The 24,615-nt window shown below is 39.2% G+C and overlaps 1 protein-coding gene across 1 annotated transcript; it reads right to left on the bottom strand.

The window, feature by feature from the left end:
* Nucleotides 1-13,033: 13,033 nt before the first annotated feature.
* On the bottom strand, nucleotides 13,034-13,639 carry LOC109216360. The gene has a single exon (XM_019380509.1). The coding sequence runs from the start codon at nucleotides 13,637-13,639 to the stop codon at nucleotides 13,034-13,036; it is 606 nt and encodes a 201-aa protein (XP_019236054.1).
* Nucleotides 13,640-24,615: the final 10,976 nt, after the last annotated feature.

Raw genomic sequence — 24,615 nt, 5'->3', positions numbered from 1 at the left:
TAGTAAAGAATTTATTTTGTTAATTAAAAACCTACAAATAGGATAGAGGAGAGAAAAATAATGTCACGACCCAAAATCCCTCCGAATGAGTCGTGATGGCACCTAGTCTCTAAACTAGGTAAGCCTAACATTTACAGAGATAACATTGAGATTCACTAACTTCATGTCACGACCCGGATTTTTCACCCTCGGGAGTCGTGATGGCGCCTACTAATGAGAGTTAGGCAAGCCAACCCTTAATTACCTTTGTCATTAACCAATTTACATCTTTTAACAATTATCAGTAATATCATGAAAACAACGAAATGAAATAAATAAGCGGAAGTCTTAAATTAAAGAATCTGAACTACAATGCGGAAGAATCAACATAAACCTCTACCCAAGAACTGGTGTCACATCATCCACGGACTACTAAGAGTACTAAATACAATCGTTTGAAAGAAATATAACACTGTTCGTCTCGAAAACATGAGATAACAGAATGAAATAAATGATAGAGGAGACGCCGGGCCTGCGGACACGTACAAGGCTACCTCGGAGTCTCGGTGGACTAAAGGCTGGCTTCCGAGCTACTGCAGTTGTCCGGGACCTGGGTCTGTGCAAAAGAGCACAGAGTGTAGTATCAGCACAACCGACCCCATGTGCTGGTAAGTGCCTAGCCTAACCCCGGCGAAGTAGTGACGAGGCTAGACAGGACTACCACATCAACCTGTACAATTATATATGTGTATCTACAACGGGGAAATAACAAGAACAAACATTTTTAAATGGGAGGGGGGCATGCTTCGGGGATAGCAGATAATACAGAATTTCAAGAAAATAACAAAGAACATCAATAATTTAACTCTAACACGGATAAGGGAATTAAAGCAGATCTCACTGTCAGAACATATCTCGTTGCAGGCGTGCAACCCGATCTCATTTCTCAATGTTTCCGTGGTAGGCATACCACCAGCTCCCATTTCATTAAATCTCGTGGTAGGCGTACCACCCGCTCCCATTTCATTAAATCTCGTGGTAGGCGTACTACCCGCCCCCATTTCATTAAATCTCGTGGTAGGCATACCACCCGCTCCCATTTTATAATTCTCGTGGTAGGCGTACCACCCGCTCCCATTTCATTAAATCTCGTGGTAGGCGTACCACCCGCTCCCATTTCATTAAATCAACAGTTCTTCCAAATGAAATTTACTCCAACAAACGCAACAATTTATACGAATTCATAAGACAACAAGTACACAATAATTATGACTCACTAAAGAAAACAAGTAATGACAAGTAGCAATTAATTATGAACTTTAAGGAGCAAATAGGCAATTTAATATTTAGTATGTTAAATGTCAAGTAGCAACTAAATCACGTAAACATGTAGCAGTTATGGCATAATTTCAAAGCATAATGTTGCGCAAGGATACCTCGAGCCAATAATAACAAGTAACACAATAAAGGAAAATGCCAACATAAAGAATCTCAGTAATAGTGGAAAATCAAAGACAAGTTCACGGCATCACCCTTCGTGCTTTTACTCTCGTCCTCACCAATCAATTAGAATAATAAAATGTGCACGGCATCACCCGTTGTGCTTTTACTCTCTTTCCCTCACATATAATCATAGAATTGGCACGGAATTGTACATCGTGCCGCACGGCATCACCCTTCGTGCTTTACACTCTTCCTCACCCAAACAACAATCACAAACAAGGGGCAAGGGAATAAATAAAATAATAATAGAAATCCCGATAAGGGAATACAATTAAACAATTAAATCCCGGCAAGGGTACAACATCAATAATCTCAACGTCCCGGCAAGGGAAATAATCAGTAAGCAACAATATCCCGGCAAGGGAACAATTTAAATACTCTTTCTCTTTCTTTCACTTTTATTTCATATCTCATTTTACCACTTGAGCCAATGCTCCAAAGGGTTTAATCATTTCATAAACTTTCACATTTGTAATATAACTTGAGCCAATGCTCCTCGATGTTCATAGGTCACAATTTCCTTTCACAAGCTTTTCACAACAAATAGGAATCATCACCAAGGTAAGAGGAATACAACGAAATCAAGATATTCACAATTTAAAAACTCACGGTCATGCTAGACAGCAACGTATAGATACTCGTCACCATGCCTATACGTCGTACTTGACAAGAAGCAATTAGCAAATAAGACTCAACTCCTAGTCCCTCAAGCTAGAGTTAGACCAGACACTTACCTCGATGCCTTGAACACAACTCAAGCCTCAATTATAGCTTTACCCGTTGATTCCACCGCCAATTCGCTCGTATCTAATCACCAATTACTTAATTACATCAATAAACACTAAATGAATCATTCCCAATGCATGAAATAAGTTTTTCCCAAAGTTTTACCCAAAAAAGGTCAAAAATGCCCCCGGACCCACGTGGTCAAGACCCAAAGTTCGAATGAAAACCCATTTACCCATTCCCCCACGAACCCAAATATGTAATTTATTTTGAAATCGGACCTCAAATTGAGGTCCAAATCCCCAATTTTTTTGAAAAACCTAGGTTCTACCCAAAATACCCAATTTCCCCATGAAAATCTTTGATTTGAAGTTGAAATCATGTTAGAAGATGTTGAGGAGTGAAGAAAATGAGTTAGAAATCACTTACCAATCGTTTTGGAGAAGAAAGTTTGTTTGGAAAATCGCCTCTTATGTTTTGGGGTTTTGAAAAGCGTGAAATAACTGAAATTCCCGTTTATTTATACCCCTCTGAAGCTCCCTGTGCGGACCGCGCAAAAAGGACCGCGGCCGCACAGGCCTCCCTGAAGACCTGCAGATCATAGCCCTGTGCGGACCGCACAAAGCCGATCGAGGCCGCACAGCATCCACCGCGGACCGCTCAAAGGCGGCCGCAGCGGCGCTGGCCCCTCCGCGGCCGCACGCGATTTCTCGCGGACCGCGCTGGAGGGTTCAGAGACCTACAATATTTCCTGAACCTGCAATATCTGATCTTTTAAGCCTAAAGCATCCCGGAGCCTACTCGAAACTCACCCGAGCCCTCAAAACTCTAATTCAGGTATACACACAACCTCAAAAACATCTTACGAACATATTCGAGTGATCAAATCACCAATATAACATCATGAACATCGAATTAAGCCTCGAGATCAATGAGATTTACTCAAAATTCCTGTTAAACATCAATTTCCCATTTAGGGTCCGGATTCCGTCAGACGACGTCCGTTTTTAACCAAACTTTACAGGAGTGATTCAAATCATATATAAGACTTGTACCGGGTGCCGGAACCAAAATACGGGCCCGATACCATTACCTTCAAATCAGATTTCATTTCAATTTTTCTTTAAACATTTTCAGAAAACAATTTCACTTAAAAATTCATATCTCGGGCTTGAGACCTCGGAACTCAATTCCGGGCATACCCCAAGTCCTATATTTTCCTACGGACCCTCCGGGACCTTCAAATCACGGGTCCGGGTCCGTTTACCTAAAATGTTGACCGAAGTCAAATTTATTCATTTTAAATAGAAAAATTTAACATATTTCTCAGAATTTTACATCTAAGCTTTGCGGCTACGCGCCCGGACTGCGCACGCAAAACGTGGCGACTATAAATGAGGTTTTCAAGGCCTCGGAAGCACAGAATGGGTAAGAAAACAGGTGATGACCCTTTGGGTCGTCACACTTCCACTTAATTAACTCTGAACAATTACAATTCCCATAACCGGTAGTACAAGTCATAAGCCTTTCTAAGAGTAATTATACAAAATAAACAAGTCACTGTTCCAGAATAAAAGGAACAAATGGAAATAAGTACAAATTAAGGTGACTCCGAGGCCTGCGAACGTAGCAACAGGTTTACCTTGAGTCTCCACCGCGACCATTCGCACAGCTACTACCGATCAAATACCTGAATCTGTATAATAAAAATGTACAGAAGTGTAGTATGAGCACACCACAGTGGTGCCCAGTAAGTATCAAGACTAACCTCGGTGCGGTAGTGACGAGGAACATTCAAGACACCTACTAGTCCAATAAATCGAACAGGATATGATAACGAACTACCAAGATAAAGGTAACAAAGTAATATCAATAGCAGGGGAAAATAACACTACAAACAGTAGAGAAAATAAAGGGAAACACAGATAGTAACGAACGATAATCAAGTAAATTAACACCAATATAGTTGGGACACAGACAAGTAGGAATGTGTTCAAATAAAGAAGGCGATGCCAACTCAATCAATCACATCATTTCTAATACAAAATCCCGACCATCTCAATCCTCGGTGTCTCATGTCATAATATCAATTTCCACACCTTTAGTACACATGGCACCTTGTGCCCACATATTTCTATCTCACTTGCACAACATCATCCTCATATTACTCAGTACATATGGTCCATAACCAATGCAATAAAGATGTTAAAGTAGTCTCATTTACATAACATAAAGTAGACTACAACTTCTAAACCAATTAGGAAATCATCAATAAAAGATGAAGTTATTTTTAGAAATCATTTGAATAAAGAAAATACCCTTTTCAAATAAAATACAACATCGAATGAACTATTACATTTAATATATGATTTAATAAATTAAAACTTGGTAGAAATTCATTTTTAAGTAAGACTCAATATCATCGGGTTAAGGAAATTTAATTGGAAAACTAATTGAAATAAAACATAACATTTATAGGAATTTGAATTATTGAAAGGTGTATATATACACGGTGAGTTCAAATTTAAAAGTCATATATAGCAGCGTAATACTAATTCCTTTATTTTAAATTACGATATTGCTAATAACTTAACAGGACAGGAGGAAATGATTCAACGTAGTAAATTTACTTTAAAAATTAATTAATCAGAGTAATAGTTTCATGGAGGGAATTCAAGGAACAATGGCAAGTCAACAACTCAATGCAAATAACCCGATCCTCACAGCTTAGTGAAACCTGAAATATAAATTGTCAAAGGTTTAAACAAATGAACTAGGGTCTTCTCAGTATTCAGCTATAACCACATCCTAACTGAAATGTAAAACCACCGAATAACTTGTACAGTCAAAGAGGAATACATAAGCATATATATATTGAAGCGGCACGCATCCCGATCCCACCAATCCTCCCTTATTCCTCCGTAACAATTATAATAAAAGTAAATAGTATATATTTGTTGCGGCGTGCAACCCGATCCCACCAATCCTCCATTATTCCTCCTTAACAATTACAAAAAAAAAAAAGAGTAAATAGTATATATATCACCATATCAGTAACAACATGATCATTCACCCTTATTACTCCTTGTTGCGGCGTGCAACCCGATCCCACCAGTCCACCCTTATTACTCCTTAATATAGATCACCTTTATTCCTCCTGTTACGGCGTGCAACCCGATCCCACCTATCCACCCTTATTACTCCTTGTTGCGGCGTGCAACCCAATCCCATCAGACAGTCATTTCTCCCTTATTCCTCCTCAACATATCAACAACCAGACATAGTTTAAAATCAACAACAACAACAACAACAACAATTCAAACCCAATCATAAGGATTTCTACCACCAAGAGTATGAGTACACGGCAACAAGAGAATCACGGAAAAACCAAGAAGCACAATAACCTTTACAAAAATAACAAGACATATAAGGCACGTGATAACTACACCGGCAACCACAATAATTTGGACACATAGCATATATATACATGGGGTCATAGAGGAATTTACAATTAAGAAATAACAAAACAATAAGGAGGACAATCACTTCAATTAAGGCAAATAAGGGCCAAGTAACAAGTAAGAGTTAGAGGGAAGCTAACAACGTCGTATGGAGCATATAGACGTAAAACAAACAAGTAGGAAACTCAATCATATCGGAAAACTTCCCACTTAATGAATATAAGGACCTAAGAACCCTAAAGAGAATTTTCCACAAATAAGTCCGAGCATACAATCGCCACCTCGCGTGCACGGACTACAATTAGCATAGAAGACTCAAGTCCTAAGGGGGAGTCCCCCACACAAGGTTAGGCAAGATACTTACCTCAATCCGGCTAATTCAATACTCAATTTAGCTTTTCCTTTGCCAATTCATCAACGCTCGGCTCAATCTAGCCAAAATCGACTTGAATACATCAAACAATGCAAGAGAAAATAATTTCAATTAACAAAGTTATGATTCTTATACAATTTGCAAAAAGTCAATCCCCGGGCCCGCACCTCGGAATCCAACAAAATTTAAAAAAACCGAATACCCATTCCGATACGAGTTCACTCGTACAAAAATTATCAAACGATACCATTTGGTCCTTCAAATCATCATTTTACATTTTTGAAATGTTTTATAATTTCCCACATATTTTCCTTTTCATTCTCATGAATTTGATGTTAAATCTAATATATTATCACAAAATATAGTTGGAAATTGATTAGAGACACTTAACTAATGATTTGGTGTGAAAATCTTCTCTCAAAATCACCTACCCTCGGACCAAGGGTTCAAAATATGATAAAATGAAGCCAAGCCCCAAAATGGGAGTCTTATTACCAGCCTCAGATGTCGCATTTGCGACCTGCGATACTCGGAAATGTGACAAAGGTATCGCAAATACGAAGGCTTGCCAGCTCTGACCAGGTCACAAATACGACACAAGGCTTGCAAATGCGATCCTTGAGATATTCGCAAAAGCGACAGTTTCATCGCAAATGTGGAGCTACCTAGTCGCAAATGCGATATAGTTGTTCGCAATTGCGAAGTCCCCTGCCCCCGCCCAGCATCGCAAATGCAAGAATGATCTCGCAAATGCGGTCATCGCAAATGCGATGAAATCATCACAAATGCGAGAATTAAAACACCAGCACAGTTGAACCTCTTCTAACACTTTGAAACGCGTACGAATCTCACCCCGAGCCCTCGGGGCTCCAAACCAAACACCCCCACAAGTCTGAATACATAACACAAACTCGCTTTCTCCATCGGAACACCAAAATAACCTCTAGAACTACGAATTGGATGTCAAAACGCATGAAAATCACTATGAACTACAAGAACTTCTAGAATTGCAACCAAGCGTCCGAACCCAATCAATTCAACTCCAAACAACACCAAATTTTGCACGCAAGTACCAAATGACATAACGGAGTTGTTCCAACTTTCAGAATTGCATTCCGACCTCGATAACCCAAAAGTCAACTATGGGTCAAACTTCTCCATTTTTCAAACTTCAACTTTTCCATCTTTCGCCGAAATGCCTCAAATTACCCTACGGACCTCCAAATCCAAATCCGAACAATTACAATTAACAAAGCTATGATTCTTATACAATTTGCAAAATGTCAACCAAATTCAACTCCCCGGGCCCGCACCTCGGAACCCGACAAAATTGACAAAAACCAAATACCCATTCCGATATGAGTTCACTCATACGAAAATTATCAAATTTCGATACCATTTGGTCCTTCAAATCATCATTTTATATTTTTGAAAGGTTTTACAATTTCCCACAAATTTTCCTTCTGATTCTCATGAATTTGATGTTAAATGTAAGATATAATCACAACATATAGTTGGAAATTGATTAGAGACACTTACCCAATGATTTGGTATGAAAATATTCTCTCACAATCGCCTACCCTCGGACCTAGGGTTCAAAATATGATAAAATGAAGCTAAGTCCCGAAATGGGAGACTTATTACCAGCCTCAGATGTCACATTTGCGACATCAGGATCGCAAATGCGATACTCGCAAATGCGACAAAGTTATCACAAATACGAAGGTTGGCCAGCTCCGATTAGGTCGCAAATGCGACACAAGGCTCGCAAATGCGACCCCTGAGATATTCGCAAAAGCGGCAGTTTCGTCGCAAATGCAGAGTTGCCTAGTCGCAAATGCGATATAGTTGTTCTCAATTGCGAACTCCCCTGCCCTCGCCCAGCATCGCAAATGCGAGAATGATCTCACAAATGCGGTCATCGCAAATGCGATGAAATCCTCGCAAATGTGAGAACTGAAACACCAGCACAGCTGAACCTCTTCTAACACTCTGAAACGCGTACGAATCTCACCCTAGCCCTCAGGGCTCCAAACCAAACACCCCCACAAGTCTGAATACATAACACAATCTCCCTTGCATGATCGGAACACCAAAATAACCTCTAGAACCACTAATCGGATGCCAAAACGCATGAAAATCACTATGAACTTCAAGAACTTCTAGAATTGCAACCAAGCATCCGAACCCAATCAATTCAACTCCAAACGACACCAAATTTTGCAGGCAAGTCCCAAATGACATAATGGAGCTGTTCCAACTTTCGAAATCGCATTCCTACCTTGATAACCCAAAAGTCAACTATGGGTCAAACTTCTCCATTTTCCAACTTTTGCCGAAATGCCTCAAATTACCCTACGGGCCTCCAAATCCAAATCCGAACGCACGCCTAAGTCCAAAATCACCATAGGAAGCTGCTGACATCATCCAAAACTCATTCCAGAGTCGTTTACTCAAAAGTCAAATTCCGGTCAAATTATCACCGCTTAAGCTTCCAAAACTAGATTCCTTCTTCCAATTCGACTCCGATTCATCAAGAAATAGAATCCAACCATGCACGCAAGTCGGTATACATAATATGAAGCTGCTCGTGACCTCAAACTGCCGAACTGGACGCAATTGTTCAAAACCACCGGTCAGGTCATTACAAATAATTATATATAAAGATATAAAGAAAATAGAACTTTATATAATCATATATATCCATTAATTAGATACATATATATCATACATTAGAAATGCATCAGAATATACCCCTCCACACGTGAACTTCATCCTCCTGGATAAAACACGTAATAAGAGATATACATATATAAGTATTAATTTAAGGAAAAGAAAAAAATAATACTAATGTATATAAAATAAAATAAAAAAACTTTTTGGCTTTCAAATTTACAATCACAGAAGAAAGCTTGAAAGAAACTATGACTACACATGTTCTATGTGTTATAGACTGACTAATTTAAGACATTATCAGTCATTTGGTCCTCGTTTAAATATAAACCAAAAATTACCTGAGCCAGCATTCGACTTGAAACATTAAATGGTTAACCAACCAGTTACTTAGGCGTACCGATCACCATGGAGTTGCTCCTGTGTAGGTGACTCTGTTTTTATAGAGGCCTTCATGAGATGCTCTGGTTGTACAGTAACCTGGATATTGACCAGACTAATTAGTTAAGCATTTAATTATCAAACCAATGTTAGACTTATAAGGCTCCATTGCTTCACTCTCAATGGCTACGAGTATGTCAGTATAGTTATGAGTTTAACATCGTCAGCTCGACTTATTACATGTGGAATTCATCAGTCTATCAAAGTGATAGATGAATGTTGCTCAAAATGTCCTCCAAAGTACAATTTTAGTCTTTGACCATTTACCTTAAACTTGTCACCTCCATTGTTCTGTTGGATTTCAATTGCTCCATATGGAGTAACATTTCTTACATTGTAAGGACCTGTCCACCTTGATTTTAATTTTCTTGGGAATAGCCTGAGTCGACTATTGTAAATCAGCACTTGATCTCCAATTTTAAAACTTTTTTGTCGGATCAAATTGTCATGCCATTTTTTATTTTTTCTTTAAAAAGTTTTGCATTTTCATAGGCTTCCAACCTACGGGTGTCTAACGGGTGGGACGGGCCGGGCTGGGTAGGAAAATTTAGGAACCGTACGGGTTGCGGTCCGGGCCGGTTACGGGTTGGGTCTTACCGGGTTTAACGGGTTCGGGTTCATCCGGGTAAAAAATGAACCGTAAGGGTTACAGGTACAAGGGGTCGGGCCGGGTTAGTGTAATTTTTAATTTTTATTTTTGTATTTTATTTTTGTATAACTATTGTAAGTTATATTAATATAAAGTAAAAATATAAAGAATACAATGAAGATGGGAAAAAATCGCACTTACAAAATTGCAAGTGCTACATTATTTCAAAATTCAAACTTACAAATGGAAAGGTTTACATTTAACAACAAGTAAATTAACGAAAAAAGAGTAAATTCAAAGGCCCCATTATTAAAAAAAAATTAAAAAAAATTAAATTAGCCGTTATACCGGTTTGGGCCGGTCCAGTCCGGGCCGGTTAACCGGTTGAACAGTAAAAACCGTTGACCGAGTTTGACCGGTCCAGTTAACCGGTTGGAATTAAGTAGACGGACCAACCACCCTTACCCCTTTAACCCAGCCTTACCCGACCCCCTTCTACCGATATGGGCCAATTCCGGTTTTAACTGGTCTGGGCCAATCCAAAAACGGGCTGACCCGGCCCGTTAGACACCCATATTCCAACCTCATTTCTTCCAACTTATTAACCTGAAAAAATCTATTTTTACCAACAGAGGCTAATTCAAAGTTTAGTGCTTTTAGTGCCCAAAAAGCTTTGTGTTCTAATTCAACTAGCAAATGACAAGCTTTCCCAAAGACTAATCTATATGGGGATGTTCCAATTGGTATTTTGAACGCTGTTTGGTATGCCCATAATGCATCATCTAATTTTAAAGCCCAGTCTTTTCTTGAGATTCCAACCATTTTTTCAAGAATTCTTTTTAACTCACGGTTGGAAACTTTAGCTTGCCCTTGAGTTTGAACATGATATGGTGTTTCTGTTTTATGAGTCACACCATATTTTGTTAGCAAAGCAGAAAACTGTCTATTCATAAAATGAGTCCCTTGGTCACTAATAATGACTCATGGTGTGCCAAATCTGGTAAAAAAAAATTTTGAGAAAATTGCACACAGTTCGAGCATCATTTTTCCTTGTGGGGATGGCTTCAACCCATCTGGACACATAATCCACACCCACAAGGATATATTCAAAAGAATGAGAAGAAGGAAAAGGACCCATGAAATCTATTCCCCAAACATCAAATATTTTACATACCTGTATTGATTGCAATGGCATCTCATCTCTCTTAGTGATGTTACCTGTTCTCTGACACCTATCACATTATGCAACATATGCTCGGGCATCTTTAAGGAGAGTCGGCCAGAAAAATCCAGCTTCCAAAACTTTAAAGGCTGTTCGATTTGCTGCATAATGACCTCCAATTGCTCCATCATGACTGTGATATAAAATTTTGTTCATATCTTCTTCAGGCACGCATCTTCTAATGATATTATCTGCACAATTTTTAAACAAGTAAGGTTCATTCCACAAATAATACTTTGCATCATATATAAGCTTTTTTCTTTACTGGTACGAGAGATATTGGGGTGTCCACTTTCCAACCAAGTAGTTTGCAATATCTACAAACCAGGGTGGTTGAGTCACAATTGAGTTAACTGATAAAATATGTTCATCGGGAAATTCTTCCTTTATTTCGCTAAACTCAAGGGGGGATTTTCTAATCTAGAAAAATGGTCAGCTACTTGATTCTCTGTTCCTTTTTGTCTTTTATCTCACGGTCAAATTCTTGTAGAAGTAAAATCCATCTTAACAATCTAGGTCGAGTATCTTTCTTTGCTAAGAGGTATTTTAAAGCTGCATGATCAGTAAAAACAATGACCTTGGTTCCTATCAAAAAGATCGAAACTTATCAAAAGCAAATACTATTGCTAGTAACTTTTTCTATTGAGGCATAATTTTGTTCAGCCTCCTTCATTATTCTACTAGCATAGTAAATGGGACGAAAGATCTTATCCTTTCTCTAGCCTAAAATAGCTTCAACTGCAGTATCACTAGCATCACACATGACCTCAAAAGGTTGATTCCAGTATGGGGACACAACTACAGGGGCGGTTGATAACTTTTCCTTAAGGGTCTCAAATGCTTTCGAACAATCACATGAAAATCAAACTTAATATCTTTCATCAAAAGGTTAGTCAACGGTTTTGAAATCTTTGAAAAGTCTTTTATGAACCGTCTGTAAAAACCTGCATGACTTAGAAAGCTTCTAATGCCTTTAACAGTTGTGGGAGGGGGTAATTCTACTATAAGATCAATTTTAGCCTTATCAACTTCTATCCCTTTAGCAGTGATTTTATGTCCTAAAACAATTCCCTCAGTAACCATAAAATGACATTTTTCTCAATTAAGAATCAAGTTTGTCTCTTCACATCTCTTAAGAACTAAGATCAAGTGGTGAAGACAATCCTCAAATGTTTTGCCAAAGAGTGTAAAATTATCCATAAAAATTTCAAGAAATTTTTTAGTCATGTCAGAAAAAATTGCAACGCTGAAATGTAGCAGGGGCGTTGCATATACCAAATGGCATTCTCCTATAGGCATATGTTCCATGAGGACATGTGAAAGTTGTTTTATCCTGATCTTCAGGTGCAATTGGTATTTGGTTATACCCTGAATAGCCATCAAGAAAACAATAAAAACCATATCCTGAATCTTTCTAACATTTGATCAATAAATGGTAAAGGAAAACGATCTTTTCTAGTGGCATCATTGAGACATCTGTAATCAATACATACTTTCCATCATGTGACAGTTCTAGTATTTATAAGTTCATTACTTTCATTTTTTATTACTGCCATACCTCCTTTCTTTGGTACTACCTGAACAGGGCTTACCCAAGGGCTATCTGAAATGGGATAAATAATACCTGCCGCCAAAAGCTTTACGGTCTTCTTTTTTACTACTTCCTGCATTGCTGGATTCAATCTCCTTTGGGGCTGGACTATTGGCCTGTAGCTATCCTCCATGAGAATTATGTGCATACAAACAGCTGGATTAATCCCTTTGATATCTTCTATAGTCCATCCCAAGGCTCCTTTGTGTGCTTTCAACATTTCAATCAGTTTTTCTTCTTATCCTGCAGTAAGAGAAGATGAAATAATTACTGGAAATAATTCTTCCTCAAGATAAACATATTTTAAATGATATGGGAGAACTTTGAGTTCAACTTTTGGTTGAACTTGTTCTGGCTGCATCTCCTCCTCTTCAAAATCTTTTTCTAGTATTTCGGCTTCTCTTCTGATGATAGGATCATCATCTTGTATGGTGCCAGATTTGGCAAAACATCTTTCCATTGAGTCTGGAATCAATTAATCATATTTGAATTCATCTGTAAGATAATTAAGCATGTCAATCGAAAAACACGAAGATGATGTCTCATCTCTTGAAAATCTTAATATCTTTTGCATATCAAACATGACTCTTTCTTCATCAACTCTCAATATTAGTTGTCCTTGATGAACATCTATAATTGCTCTACCTGTAGCAAGAAATGGTCTAACCAAAATGATTGGTTCATCACGACATTCCTTCATTTCAAGTACTATAAAATCTACAGGGAAAACAAACTTATCTACTCTTACGAGCACATTTTCAATTATTCCCTTAGGTTTCTTAGTACTTTGATATGCAAACTGAAGAGAAACACATATGTCTTTCATTTCACTAAGATTTAATTTTCTAAAGATAGAAAATGGAACCAAGTTAATTGAAGCTCCAGAATCACAAAGTGCTTTTTCAAAATATACTCCTCCCAAAGTGCATGGAATTGTAAAACTACCCGGATCACCAAATTTTTGTGGTAGCTTATTTTGAAGTATAGCACTGCATTTTTCAGTAAGCATCACCGCAGAAACTTCTTCCAATTTCCTTTTACTTGACAAAATTTCTTTTAGTAATTTGACATAAGAAGGCATTTGCAACAAAGCTTCAGCGAAAGGAATATTAATGTGAATTTGTTTTAAAATCTCCACAAACTTTGAAAATTGATTATCAAGATTTTTCTCTTTTCAGTTTTTGCGGAAAGAATTGTCACAGAGAAAGGAGTATATTTTTCAATATTATTTTCTTCTTTTTTCTTGACCTCTTCTCTTCAGATAGTTCAGAGGGTATTTCAACATTCTTACCCTTGTTTACATGTTGTTCTGACTTGTCTGCATATGGTTCATCAAGCTCCTTACTTGACCGTAAGGCGATGGCCTTAAGGTGCTCCTTTGGATTTTTCTCTGTATTGCTTGGTGATAAGTCGGGTTTTTAACATGTTTTATGCCCCTACTTGCCTACGCTTTGGTTATAGATTGCTACAAAATAGTCCCAAAATGCTCACAAGTTATGCTTGATTGCAGGTTTGATCGAAAAAGCGACAAATATCAAAGATCGGCTCAAGAAGGAGTGAAACCTGTTCAAGTGTCAAAGACTAAGTAAATTGAGGAAAAGAGAACCTAGTGCGGATTGCGCAAAAGTGAATGCGGCCGCACTAGGAGGTTCAGAGAGTTGGCATTTTCAAGCTGGAGGCAACGCGGGCGCGGTACGACTCACGCGGTCCGCGGTCAGGCTCCGCGGCCGCGCTACTCTTTTGTGCGGTCCGCGGAGCAGAGATTCAGATAGCTCACATTTTGCCAAGTCCAAGCAATGCGGCCCGCGCTAGTTTTAGTGCGGTCGCGCCAACTTCCACCGCGGCCGCGGTACACTTTCACGCGGTCCGCGGTCCTCAAGTTCAGAGAAGCATAAATTGAAGTCCAAGAGCCAGTGCGGCCGCGGTCACCTTAGCGCGGCCCGCACTGACCCCGCAGGGGTATTTTTGTCCGGTTTTTTTAGCCTAGTATAAATAGGATATTTTACCATTATTAGGTCAAGTTTTATATCCCAGACTTAGCTGCGCTCGTGAGACTCACTTTTGTAGCCATTTTCGGCACTTTTGATCTTTATTAACAATAGATTATTGTAGTTTCTTCTTAGTAATCAATTAATATGCTTAGTTTTTCTTCTATTTCTTCAATTTCTGTATCTAGCATGAGTAGCTAAACCCATTAGCTAGGGTTGTGGCTCAACCCTAGTGTGGGTAATTGATGGGTGTTGCCATCTAGGGTTAGATTGATTATGGGTATTTATTATTTGAGTTGATTTTATGTTTTTATTTAAGAATTGGTGGTTGCAAACACTGATTCAAGCTTTGTGGGTTTGACTCTTCTTGAGAAAGAGAGTTTATGACCTCAAAATTGACCCAACAAGGAATTGGGATGGACTCATGAGAAATGATAGTCCCAATTAACGGGTTAAATCTCGAGAGAGTAATCACCCTACTTGAACCCTAGTTGCTTGATCTTATTGGCCTACCCAATTGGTCTCGAGAGAGTCAATTGGGCAAAATCACTCTCTCTACCGAGAGGTGTGAGAGTGGGTACAATTGTGCAACGGTTATAGCATAAGCCCCAAATATGTCAATCTATCCTTAGTAACATCTACCCGTCAATTAGCCACCTAGGTAATGCCACGACCCTAGTGCCTTTCTTCCCATTAGATACAACTTTGCAATATTCTAGTAGCATAATTTAGCGTTAATCATTAGTTTTATCATAGTAGTTATAAAATCAAAAACCAAGAATGTTTGAAGTGACATTAGGAGCACAAACACATCTCTAGACTAGACAGAAAATCCAACTCCACTACTAGCTCCCTGTGGAAATCGATCCCGACCACTATTCGGGTAAAAGCTATTGCGACCCGCTCTTCCTACCTTGGTGTAGCGTCGAGTTGGCAGCGATCACTTTTTGGCGCTGTTGCCGGGGAGCTTACGGTGTTGACTATCTGTTTGGTTAGTTTTGTGTTTTGCTTCTCTTTCCTTCTTGTTTACTAATTTTGTTTGTGTCGATCACTCAGGTACTATGGCTTTAAATGCTAATGACCCTATTGGCAATGCCATGGCGGGGGAGGAGGTAGAAGATATTGATCATGATGAGCTTCCCGTACCTCAAGCTCCACGTAGAGGCCGTCAGGCCAATGACAACAATCCTATTCCAGACCCTCCTCCGCCACCGCCAAGAGCAGTCCCAAGAGTTCTCCCAAATCAAGGGTACGCGAGTGCCATTGTTCCTCCCCGAATCCGGGCGGGGAACTTTCAAATCACAAATGTCATGTTGACCTTGCTCGAGCAACGAGGATATTTTACGGGCGCCTCCGATCAAAATGCATACAAGCACTTGAAGGGGTTCGTAGATACATGCTGGGGCAGCAAACAAACAAACGTGTCAGAGGATGCGTTGAGATTGAGGCTTTTCCCGTTTTCTCTTCGGGGTAAAGCGTTGGACTGGTTAGAAAGGCTACCAAATCATTCTATCACCACATGGGATGAATTGGCGGACAAATTTATTGCCAAGTTCTTTTCTCCAAGTCATATGGCGGCTCTTCGGGATGAGATTCTAGCTTTCAAGCAAATGCCAACGGAACCTTTGCACGAGATATGGGAAAGATATAGAACAATGGTGAAGGAGTGACCTAATAACGACATGACCAAGGCGATGATACAACAAACTTTTTATCGGGGCATCGACACCACGAAGCAGTGCATTGTGATCCAATTAGCCAGAGGGAACTTTATGAAACTTTCTTACCAAGAGGCATGTGATGTACTTGATGAAATGGCCGACACCTCTTCGGCATGGCAAAGCCGAGCAAATGTACCCCAAGGTGACCCCACGGTCATCCATTTGCACAAGGAATTGAATGATCATGGCCAAGCTATTGCCGAGCTTACAACAACTATGAATCAATTGGCGAAGGCGCAATTGCAACAAGTCCAAAACCCACGCCAAGTCAATGCAATGGAAGGTGTTTCTATGCTAAAAAGGAGGCAAAGAGGGCAACAACAACCTTAAGGTAATGGTGAGCAATTTGACAACAACAATGATGGTGGTGGTTATTCGAATGAGTGCTATGATAATCAAAGCGAGGAATGTCAATATGTCAATAACTACCAAGGGAATAGAGGAAATCAAGGGAATCAACAATGGCGCCCCCAAGGAAATTGGGGAAATCAACAAGGCGGCGGTAATTGGAATAATAACAACTAACAACAAGGTGGTTGCAATTGGAACAACAACAATCAACACAACAATTGGGGTAACCAAGGAAACAATCAAGGCAATTGGAACAGGAACAATAATAACTGTAGCAACAACAACAACAATCAAGGAGGGTGGAATAATAGCGGAAATCAAGGCAACCGGGGTCAAGGCTTTCAAAGGCCCCCCATGTACCAACAATTGAACAATCCACCTCCCTTTTAATCTCAAGGGTCTAGTTCTTCGGGTAGTGATATGGGGAGAATAGAAATGATGTTCGAACAAATGATGAAGAAGAACCAAGACTCTGATGCTCAATTGGCTTCTCATAATACCTCTATTCGGAATTTGGAGGTGCAACTAGGCCAAATCTCTCAATCGTTGAATACTCGACCTAAGGGTGCTCTACCAAGTGATACGGTAGTTAACCCGAAGGGAGGTAACAATCATGTGATGGCGGTTACAACAAGAAGTGGGAGAGGCGGTGATGTGCATGCCTCGAATGAAAATCAAGTTATGAATGATGATGTTGGGTTCCAAGAAGATGTGGGTCCTTTGATTGTTGAAGATGTGATTGAGACAAATGTGAACAATGAGGTGAGGATAGATATTGACGAGGCCGAGGTGGAAACACAAGATGTCGTGAACCCGTCTAGGGAACACATATTGATATGCCCGAGCCGGTGTGCCCAAAGCCAAGGCATCTTTGCCTAGACCACCTCCACCTTATCCTCAGCGGTTAGCAAAGCAAAAGAGTGACAATCAATTAAAGAAGTTCATAGATATGATGGAAAGCCTTACAATCAATGTGCCTTTGGTGGAGGCACTTGAACAAATGCCGGGCTATGCAAAGCTCATGAAGGATTTGGTCACAAAGAAGCATTCCATGGATTGTGAAACAATAAAGATGACTCACCAAGTTAGTGCGATAATGCATTCTATGGCCCCGAAACTTGAAGACCTTGGAGCTTTTACTATCCCTTGCACTATCGGTAGTGCGGAGTTTGCTAAGGCCCTATGTGACTTGGGGGCTAGCATTAATTTGATGCCTTATTCAGTCTTCAAGACTTTGGGAATTGGACAACCTGGGCCAACCTCAATGAGACTTCAAATGGCGGACCGGTCGATAAAGCGGCCTTTGGATATAATTGATGATGTTCTTGTCCGGGTGGACAAATTCATATTGCCGGCCGACTTTCTCATATTCGATTGTGAGGTGGACTTTGAAGTGTCGATTATTCTTAGGAGACCTTTCCTAGCTACGGGGAAGGCCTTAGTTGATGTTGAAGCGGGTGAGTTGACATTCCAAGTGGGAGATGAGAAGGTGGTATTCCATGTTTGCAAATCAATGAGACAACCCAATAGCACGGAGGTGTGTTCATTTGTGGACATTGTCACAGCTGTGATAGTGGATGACACAAGTTCCATGATAAATGTTGAGGATCCTCTTGAGGTCGTGCTTCTTAACATGGATGTCGATGATGATGTTAACAGAGTGGAGTGCGTGAATGCATTGCATGGTATGGGTTCATATTCATATGAGCCTAGGAAGTTATCTTTGGATCTTGAAAACTGCAAAACTCCACCAACTAAGCCATCCGTTGAGGAGCCACCGGTGTTGGAGTTGAAGCCACTTCCTCCACACCTCAGGTATGAATTTTTGGGCTCTAATTCAACTCTTCTAGTTATTCTTTCTTCTTGCCTTACTAACTTGCAGGTTGAGGCCACTTTGGAGGTGCTTCAAAGGCGAAAAAAGGGCAATAGGATGGACTCTGGCAGACATTAGGGGGATAAGCCCCGCATTTTGCATGCATAAAATCATCTTGGAGGAGGATGCAAGGCCTTCACTTGAACATCAAAGAAGACTAAATGAGGCGATGCAAGAAGTGGTAAACAAAGAGGTTATCAAGTGGCTTGACGCCGGTGTGGTTTATCCAATCTCCGATAGCTCATGGACCTCTCCAGTCCAATGTGTGCCAAAGAAAGGAGGGATGACGGTAGTGACAAATGACAACAATGAGCTTATTCCCACTCGGACCATTACAGGGTGGAGAGTTTGTATGGACTACCGGAAACTCAACAAGGTGACCCGCAAGGATCATTTCCCCTTGCCATTCCTCGATCAAATGCTTGATCGCCTTGCGGGGCGAGCTTTCTATTGCTTTTTAGATGGGTACTCGGGCTACAATAAAATCTTAATTGCCCCGGAGGACCAAGAGAAGACCACTTTTACATGCCCCTATGGTACATTTGCTTTCTCCCGGATGCCATTCGGGTTGTGCAATGCTCCGGCGACCTTCCAACGTTGCATGATGGCTATTTTCACCGACATGGTGGAAGACATATTGGAGGTCTTTATGGATGACTTTAGCGTGATTGGTGACTCTTTTGACGAAAGAAACTAACCTCGTTCTCAATTGGGAAAAATGCCATTTTATGGTTGAAGAAGGTATTGTGTTGGGTCACAAGATTTCTAAGCATGGGATTGGGGTAGACAAGGCGAAGATCGAGGTGATTTCAAGGCTCCCTCCCCCTATTTCTATCAAAGGGGTTGTCACACCTCCTTTTTCACACACCTACCCCAAAGGATAGTGTATAAGGGAGTTTTTCCAATTTAAGTGACATTATTCGAAATGGGATTATTTATTTAATCAGAGTCGCCACTTGGGATAGGTTTGGCTTTTGGTGTCCCAAGTCACCGGTTTATCTTGAATCCCAAATCGAGGAAATTTTCGACTTTCCAAATAAAGTCTGCGAACCAGAAATTCTGACTAAGGAATTCTGTTGACCCGAGGGAAGGTGTTAGGCACCTCCAGATCCCGTGGTTCTAGCACGGTCGCTTAAACTATTATAAATGGCCTAATATCTGATTTTAAAACATGTTCATCCTATAGTGCAATTTAAAATTATTTACCGCTTTTAATTGATTTTTAAGGAAGGTTGAACGTCGTTTAAAACGTATTTTTAGATCACGTCACATGAAATGCACCCGGATCCGCGACACATTTTATTCAACGTTTTGGGATTTGGATTTGGGTCACATGAAATGCACACCCGAATTTAGGAAGGTAAAATTATTAAAGAACGCGCCTAAAGTGACTAACGCGTTATTAATTTTGCGGGAGGCCATGAAAATTCGCTAAATGGCACGTCCCGAGTTCTAAGGATTTTTAAAAGATAATTATTGAGGGCCACGCAATGTGAATTTTGTTTGGCGCGGCGCACCTCAATTTATTTTAATTGGCCATCCTAAAAATGAGCTATTATTCTCTATTAAGGCTTGTCTCTACAAAACTTAATTAATTAGCATTATTCAATAACTACTATTATTAGCGTTTAAGAAAACTTGGGCCTCAAGATCAAGTCCAAATTTAAACAAGAGGATCTTCATTATTGAAGACCTCTTAATTTAAATTTGCTACTTAAATGGAAAGGCCCAAGCCTATAATTCAATTTTTTAAAATCATCAAATCCAATAACTTTAGTAAGGAAAATAGAACTTTCAGCAGGTTGGGCCTCGAAGCAGCCCATGGGAAGGAAATATCATTTCAGCTTTGTTCAATCAAGTTGTTCAAAGTTTGGGCCTCAATCACAAGCCCAATTTGGCGGCGAGCTAGAAGCTAGGACTCAAAATCCAAGCCCTGATCAGTCTATAGCCCAACGAGAGGAGCCAATTCAATAGGGGATTGATAATGCCTGGGCTTCTTATTTTTTAATTAAGGCCACGCTAGACCTAGTCCAAAAGGCCTCAAATTTCTTTCCAGCCAATTGTTGAGCTTTGGCCCAAAACAGAGCCCATATTAAATATTGATTTTAAATTAGACCTTGTAACACCGATCCTGAATCGAAATTAAATTTAACAGTTTATAAGCCAAAAGACCATTCAAACTCGTCCTATCAGAAACCTGCTTTGTTTAGTTCAACTTTCACGCTTGTACACGGATCTTGTTTAAACTAATGGATTACTATAACAATCTCTGAAACTTAGTGACAAAACTAAGGTGATTAACATTTTAACTAAATAAGATGCATAGATTTCAAACCCAGGGATCTCGAGTCTATACACATGGAACTAATTACTGCAATACTAACTCTTTCAAACATCTAACAAGCATGAGTTAACACTACTAACACTACTACAATTATAGTAAACCAGAGATACTACTAGAATTATCATGAATGAGTAAAATGAGGTATAGTTCAACAGTACAAGTTAATTACACTGAAGATTTCGCTAAGTCATAAAGCTACTTGAAATACAATAACTCATTAAAAGAAAAATCAGAGAAAACATGCATCACTTTCCATTTCATTTCCAAACTTGAGAGCTACATCAAGGTGGATTCAGGATGTGTACTTGGAATTGAATAGAAAATAGGAAATGGAGGGTCAGCTAGGCAGCGGTGAACAACAGCAATAATATCGGATTTAAGCCCAGAAAAATAATCAAATAACCCAGGAATTAATTGCAGGTGAGCAGCACCAATAGACCACCAAAACCAAGCTTGAATGACCCAAAATAAACCCGAGAATAAACCCTAGGAGTCTCTGAAACCTCGACTACTAAAATCACCAGGAAACTTAAGCCATTTTTTAACCCTAGATAAGCTGGAGCTTTAGTTTAGAACTTTGAACTTCAAAAATCACTCTAAAGGTTCAATGGAATAGTGATTTTCTCCAGTTTTTGTTGCCTGAAGTTGCAGAAAATTTTCAGTATGTTTTATGCTTCCCAAATCTCAATTTGAATTTCAAATTTTGGATCTCTCTAGACTGCTGAAACTTTTCAATTTTGAATTTTTCAGATCTGTAGCTCTCTAAAACTTCTATTGCAAGGCAAGGGTATTGCCCCTTTTATAGGCAAAGGCTAGGGCAACTGTCAGATTTCCTTTTACACCCTAGGTCCCTCTTTTATTTTCAGTTTTTAACTACTTAGTCCTTCAATTCATGACTTGTTGGTCAAGTTATACTACCAAGTTCCTGAATTTCAAATTAAAACCCCAATCTAGAAGTTTCTAGGGGGTTCCAATTCAGTTACTGTACTATTTTATAATTAAAATACCTATACTACCCCTGAATTAATCCTAAAATTACTAACCTATGTCAAACTAACCCTAGCCCTTTTGAAACTTGGTCAAAATGACCATGGTCAGTCATCAAGACTTGGGACTATTCAGCTATAACCAAACCATCACAAAAAATCCCTAAAATTGAACTATCAAATCTATCTAATTCTAATCAGAACTGGAAGTTAATTCTAATTAATACTTGTTGGCCCAAGTAAAGGTTAGTTTTGAAGACTGACAAAGGAACTCAGACATGAACCAGGCCCATCCAGTGGTCCATCCTTCAGGTTCACAAAAACGGGCAGATTCAAGCATGTGGGATGCACGTGAAGGAGATAAGCTTAACTTGGTGTATTTAATATCTCCTGATCGAAAAGGTTGCATAATTGATAAGGAGAAGGACTCCTTAATCAAAGAGAACACTATCCAAGATAGGGAAGGAGTTAGAAGTTGAAATCAACTAGAACTCTTCCACCAAGGATGAGTTGCATCAGAACTCTAGTTATTTCTTCATCTACTAACTCTATAAATTGCAGGATGTTCTCACATTACATGTGTTGCACAAAAACGCAGAAGTTAAACGTGAATTGGGAGCAAAATAGCAAGGCTTTTTGCAAGCAGTTCGTGTGTGATTCAAGTGTGCAAACCAGAAGCTACATGAACCAGATTGAAGAACCAGATCCATAGAGAGTTTTATGTGTCTTTCTTTATTTCTAGTTCAATTGTAGTAGGTGTTTCATATTGTACCTTTCAGCTTTATCTAGAAGCAATTGTAATAGGTATTTTGAGTATTCAAGTTAGAGTTAACTTGAAGTTGTCGCAGCAGTTAGAGGCTGGTTGCTACAAAGGGATTAAAGTTAATCCTTAGGTTTACAAAGAGTTTTGTAAATGCAGTTTTGGCTCAGTGATTTTAGTGGAAGTTTGGGAAAATCCTACTGAGTAGTAGGTCGTGGTTTTTTTCACCTTTCGAGCCAGGTGTTTTCCACGTAAAATCTCTGTGTTCTTTATTTTATGTACTTTTAATTCCGCAAACAGTAGTAATAAGTACACCTAGAAGAACCAGGTCCTTCCAGAAGCAGTTTAAGCGAAAAATTGAGTACCACACAAATCACCCCCCCCCCCCCTCTTGTGTGGTATTGACGTTTAGAACATCAATACTATAACCTAAGACTAATTTTATCACTGAACTAATAAAACAATAAATGAACAATTCAACAATTCAAACATGACACTATACTGTAAAAAATAGAAAAATGAATGAAACCAAATTAAAAAAATGTAAAGAAAACATGAAACTATACTGTAAAAATAGAAAAATGAACAAAACCAAATAATAAAAACATACTGAGTAAAAGAAGATAAACAGAAAAGCAAAGAAACAGAGAAATACCTAGTGGACTGAAACTGGAAGACGCTTGGAGAAAATCATCGATTATTTGACCATATTAGTCCTTAATCTTGTGTTTTCGTGTGAAAACACATGACTAAGGTTCAATATAGCCTAATAATCCTTACAGGCCTGTTGAATTTGATTTTATGAAATTAAGGTCCCAATTCTCTGATTCAAAATTCGAGCAGTTGGAGGGAGATTCGAAGGAAGATAACCAGGGATTTGTTATGAGGAGATGAAGGAGGTCTTGTGGTGTAAATTTGGGGTCGATTGGAGGCGGCGCCGCCGGACACGGCGGAGGCGGCGCTAGGGTTTGGGATTTTGGCGGAGTTCCGACGGGATTCGAAGGAAATTAAGGGCGGATTGATGATGGGGAAGGGAGAGGGAGCTCTGGTATCGATTTGGTGGTGAATGGAGGTTTGCCGCCGCCGTAGGGCGATTTCCGGCGGCGGGTTGTGGTGGCAGGAGACAGGAGGGTAAGGTACGAGGAAGGTGAGTTTGGTCTTTAGGGTTTTTTACAATTTTAGGACACTTTTAATTAAAATCAAGATGGATCCACAGCCATTGGATCATGAGGGATGAAGGGTCAGGATTATTTTGATATTTGGAGAACCTGAAACGACGTAGTAACACCCCTATACTACGCCGTTTCAATGGTCTGAGGACTGGGGCATTTGGACCGGGCATGGGCGTTATTTGGACCTGATTTTGAGCGGATTTGGGGAATTTGAACATTTGAGCTGATATGAATCGGCCCAGAATCAATGTCATTCTTTGGATTCAATTCCTTTCTTTTCCTCTTTTTCTTTTTTTAGATTTTGTTAAATACAAAATTAAAAAATAAAAATACCTTATTTAACTCTAAAATTAAACTGATTAATTTTCAAACTTAACTAACTCCTATATTAAAAAGAAAACTAAGGAAAAATCGAAAAATTAAAAGTAAAAATGCAAAAAGGACTATTTTTGTTATTTTTTCTTATTTTTTGTGATGTTAATTAACTAGTAGAACTAAAAATATAAAAATGGGATCCTAAATGCAAATGTGCTATTTTTGTATTTTTTATGAATTATATCAATTAAAAATGCACACAAAATACAAACAAACACAGGATCATGCAATTAATTCCCTAAAATTAAATAATTAAAAGAAAAATCCTAATTTTGCGAATTCTATAGGAGTAATTCAAGCGAGGCAAAAATCACGTGCTCACAGGGGTGAGGAGTTTTCTTGGGCACGACGGGTTCTACCGGCGATTTATCAAAGACTTCTCAAAGGTAGTAAACCCCCTTTGCAATTGCTAGAGAAAGATGCCAAGTTTGTTTTTGATGAAAAATGAATGGAGGCCTTTGAACTTTTAAAGCACAAGTTGACCACT

This window comes from Nicotiana attenuata, unplaced genomic scaffold (genome assembly GCF_001879085.1).
Source record: "Nicotiana attenuata strain UT unplaced genomic scaffold, NIATTr2, whole genome shotgun sequence".
NCBI lineage: Eukaryota > Viridiplantae > Streptophyta > Magnoliopsida > Solanales > Solanaceae > Nicotiana > Nicotiana attenuata.
The sequence above is the reverse complement of the archived record's forward strand: the minus strand, read 5'-3'. Positions and strand labels throughout refer to the sequence as shown.

Bases quoted from the DNA above. Each gene is read 5' to 3' on its own strand.
- LOC109216360 (XM_019380509.1), bottom strand. From the start codon at position 13,639: ATGCCTTCTTATGTCAAATTACTAAAAGAAATTTTGTCAAGTAAAAGG.